This window comes from Gekko japonicus, unplaced genomic scaffold (assembly GCF_001447785.1).
Source record: "Gekko japonicus isolate JY-2015 unplaced genomic scaffold, Gekko_japonicus_V1.1 scaffold3359, whole genome shotgun sequence".
NCBI classification, from domain to species: Eukaryota; Metazoa; Chordata; class Lepidosauria; order Squamata; family Gekkonidae; genus Gekko; species Gekko japonicus.
In genome coordinates, this window is record NW_015176549.1 from 80,794 (window position 1) to 85,284 (window position 4,491).

Genomic DNA, 4,491 nt, shown 5'->3' on the forward strand with positions numbered 1-4,491 from the left:
GCCGAATTTTGCCTACACAATTCGTGACTGTGGAGAAAAGCCTCGATATCCAAAAGCTCCAGGCTGATTCGCACATGCATGCGATCCCTTAGAGGTGATTTTTCCCCCTCAGTGTACATATGTAGGGTACATAACAGCTAAATATTAATCAGGGCTGAAGGTGTAGGGAGACTCTTGTAGGGTGCGAACAGCCTTGGGAGGCTTCCGTTCTCATTTTTATCATCACAACGACCCTCTGGGGAAGGCCAGAATGACTGACCTAAGGACACCTTATGGCAGGGGTGTCAAACATGCGGCACGGGGGCCGGATCAGGCCCCCAGAGGGCTTCTGTCAGGCCTGCAGTGGAACTGGCTGTCTTCTGCTTCTTCTTCCAGTTCTGCTGCTGCTGCGTCATCGTAGGTTTGCAGCTTACAGATACACACCTGAACAGCATACTCAAGATTGCAATGGCACAGACATTTTGATGCAATAATTCAGAGCAAGAGGTGTCAGTTATCAGACACTGTTAAATAAACCAAATATTGCAAGAGTGCTAATGTTTTAAGCATGTTTTTATTTTAAGTAAAAAATATCTTTGTGTTTGTGTCCTTTATAAAGTTTATATCTCTGCTACCTGGCATTACATTTTATTAACCGCACGACCTGGCCCAACAAGGTCTCATTTATGTCAGATCCGGCCCTCATAACAAATGAGTTCGACACCCTTGCCTTATGGCATAAACACCAGAGAGAAGAAGAAGAAGAAGAAGAAGAAGAAGAAGAGATTGGATTTATACCCCGCCCTTCACTACCCAAAGGAGTCTCAGAGCGGCTTACAAACTCCTTTCCCTTCCCCTCCCCACAACAGACACCCTGTGAGGTACGCGGGGCTGAGAGAGCTCTCGACAGAAACTGCTCTTTTTCCAAGGACAGCTGTGCCAGAGCTTGTGACTGACCCAAGGTCACATCAGCAGGTGCAAGTAGAGGAGTGGGGAATCAAACCCGGTTCTCCCAGATTAGAGTCCGCGCACTTAACCACTACACCAAACTGGCTCTCAGGAGAGCCCTGATGGATCAGACCAGTGATCCATCTCTGCAGATGCATAATCTACAGTCGCAGAACCCAGGTTTTTGCTGTAGAATCTGGGTAACTGTAATGCAGTCGGTATACATTTTTTTTTTTTAAAGAAACGTTAACGCACGCAGCCAGGAATGGATGGCTGCTGATCCCGCTGCCCCCGGAAGAGACAGGAAGCTCCCCCCGCTTACCGTCCCAGGCCGGCCACACAATGGACAGCCACGCAACTGCCGGGGTCTTCGCAGAACTTGGTCTTCAGCAGGTTCAGCCAGTCGTCAACGATTTTGGTGGGCGGGGGGGCTCCGTCGTCAAACGGCCAGTCCTAGAAGGAGGGAGCAGAAGGAAGAATAAACACACAGTCAGGGGTCATTTCGTAGAAAATCTGATATAAACGTCACTTTGTTGGGCGGGGCCATGTATGCCATACAGGGGTCATTTCGTAGAAAAAGAGGTGCAGGAGCTCATTAGCATAACTCACTTGCATATGCCACACACCCTGACATCACCGGAAGTGTGTCAGAAGGCAACACCCACCGCTCAGCCTCCACTGGACTGTTTTGGATTGCTAGCTATTGGGGGGGGGACGTGCAGATCTGTCCTCGCAGAGGAGGGAGAGCTTGTGCCTGAATAAAACTTGGCCTTAAAGGTGCCACTAGACTGTTTTGGGCCGGGGGGCAGGGGCTCTGCAGCTTACCTGGCTGCTTCTTGCTCTGACTGAGGGCTGCTGGGAGCAGGGGGTGGGGCTTGTTGCATGTGCCCGCCCCCTGGGCTCTTTACTGCCGGAGCTTTGCTCCTGTGCGCTCCTGCAGGAAATGACCCCTGCACACAGTGCTTATTTTGAGGGGCTAGGTTAAATACACACACACGCACGTGCGCACACACATAGAGGTACTACTCTTCCGCACATTTCTATAGATCAAGATGGGCAGCCGTGTTTCTCTGTCTGTAGCAGTAGAGAAGAGCAAGAGTCTAGCACAGGGGTGTCAAACATGCGGCCCGGGGGCTGGATCAGGCCCCCTGGAGGGCTTGGATCGGCCCCGTAGTGGAACTGGCCATCTCCTGCTTCCAGTTCTGCTGCTGCTGCTGCATCATAGCTTGCTTCGCCAGACTGTCTCAATCGCTCAGCCATTTCACGTTTTAACCTGAGTCCTAGACTTAGAACATGAGATTTCTGTGGTGAATGTCAATAAATCAAAAGTAGGTTTGCAGCTTACAGAGTTAATGTTTCAAGCATGTTTTTATTTTAAGTAAAAAAACTACCCCTTGTGTTTTTGTCCTTTATAAAGTTTATATCTCTGCTACCTGGCATTATATTTTATGACACACACGGCCCGGCCCAACAAGGTCTCATTTATGTCAGATCCGGCCCTCGTAACGAGTTCGACACCCCTGGCCTAGCAGCACCGTAAAGACTAACAAACCTTGTGGCACGGGAGCGGCTTACAATCTCCTTTCCCTTCCCCTCCCCACAACAGACACCCTGCGAGGAAGGTGGGGCTGAGAGAGCTCTTTCCAGGACTGCTCCTGAGAACAGCTCTGAGAGAACTTGTGACTGACCCAAGGTCACACCAGCAGCTGCATGTGGAGGAGTGGGGAATCAAACCTGGCTCTCCCAGATTAGAATCCACGCTCTTAACCACTGCACCAAACTGGCTCTGAACGTCAAAGCACCTTTGACCAGATACAAGTACATCAAGAGCCAGCGTGGTGGTGGGAAACGTCTGACTAGGACCTAAGGGACCCCGATTCGAATCCCCACTCCGGCCATGGAAGCTCGCCGGGCGACCTTGAGCCAGTCACACATTCTCAGCCTCGCCTACCTCGCAGGGCTGTTGTGAGGGCAAACAGGAGGAGAGGCGTATGATGTAAGCCACCTTGGGTCCCAACTAAGGAGAAAGGCGGGGCATGAGTGAAGTAAATAAAAGAAACACTCCTAATGTCTTGGAGGGTCTCTGAGGCACATCTGGACTCAAAATCCAGCTGTTCACGGCAATTCCGTTTGGAGACTCTCCGATTTACCTTGGATAGAGAAAGGGAGGGCTGGTACAGTTTCGTCACCCCACCACTCGTGGGAGGACGGCATAAGTGCTGCCTCCGCCAGCCCCTGGCCGTCAGCCAGCCGATGGAAACGTTTCTTTCGCTGGCTAGAAAATGGGAGCTGCTTTCCAAGCAACCGCCCGGGCCTGAAAGGAAACCCGGTTCCTTCAAAACCCCCCCCCCCCCACTTCCTTGCTACCCCCTTTCCTGCAAAGCCTCTCCCTTCGGTTTAGCTGGCCCACTTGAAAAGGCTTCCCCCCTTCCTGTCCGTACTCGGCTCAAAACCTCCGGAACGGCGAGAGCCGCCAGAGCCCAAATTGCATCCTGCATCTACGCAGCCAGGAGTAGACCGATGGTGTCCTCGCAGTGAACCTTGACGAGCTGCAACTGTTAACCTCCTCCTTGGGTTCCTGCCCTGCCGATGACGCAGGACTCCAGTGCTGGTGTGTGAGTGCAGGGAAGTAGGGTTGCCTCCAGCGTTCCCTCTGAGCTGAGTCAGTGTGAGCCAGCTCACAGTTTGTTAGCCTCTGGCTCATACATTTTTGTCTTAGCTCAGGAAGGATGGCTCCGGGTAAAGGGTAAAGTTTTTCTTAGCTCAAAAGCCAGTCGAGTCTGACTCTAGGGTTGCAGTGCTCATCTCCGTTTCCAAGCCGAAGAGCCAGCGCTGTCCGAAGACGTTTCCCGTGGTCATGTGGCCGGCCTGACTAGACGCCGAGGCGCACAGAATGCTGTTACCTTCCCACTGAAGTATTTATGTACTTGCAGTTTCTTGCTTTCAAACTGCTAGGTTGGCAGAAGCCGGGGCCGGAGATGGGAGCTCACTCCGTCATGCAGCATTCGGGTCTCGAACTAACGAACTACCGACCTTCCGGTCTGCAGTTCAGCGTCTTGGCCACCGAGCCAGTTTATTCAGTAATTTATTCAGGAGCCAAATCGCTCGTTCACAACTTTAATGCCAGTCGCTCACAAAGTAGAATTTTTGCTCACAAGACTCCACGGCTTAGAGGGAGCACTGGTTGCCACCCCCCAGGCGGGGCCTGGAGGTCTCCCAGAATGACAATGGCTCTCCAGAGAACAGTGATCAGTTCCCCTGGAGAAGAAATGGCCGTTTGGGTGCGTGGACTGCATTGGCATTATACCCGCTAAGGTCCTTCTCCTTTCCCAGATTTCACTCTCCATGGGCTCCCTCCTCAAAGCTCCAGGCATTCCTCAGCCTGGAGTTGGCAAGGCTAGAGGGCTGCTCTGTCTTCACCCGCCCAGGCAAATCTGCAAGAGGTGGCGCAGCTAGTAACTGGCTGCTCATTATCTGAAGTGGCACCAAACATTCCACCAAACTAAGAAGGCCACCATGTAGGTGGCAAGGTGACCTTTTCTTGTGGTGTTGATGGTTAGGAGC

General features: G+C 52.1%; 1 protein-coding gene across 3 annotated transcripts in view; it reads right to left on the reverse strand.

Moving 5' to 3' along the window:
• Positions 1–4,491, reverse strand: part of PTP4A3 (protein tyrosine phosphatase type IVA, member 3) — an 80,375-nt gene that overhangs the window by 5,111 nt on the left and 70,773 nt on the right. For all 3 annotated transcript variants that reach the window (XM_015427472.1, XM_015427470.1, XM_015427471.1), the window contains exon 4: positions 1,250–1,380. In XM_015427472.1, coding sequence (XP_015282958.1) covers positions 1,250–1,380 — 131 coding nt within the window. The remainder of the gene's footprint in view (positions 1–1,249; positions 1,381–4,491) is intronic.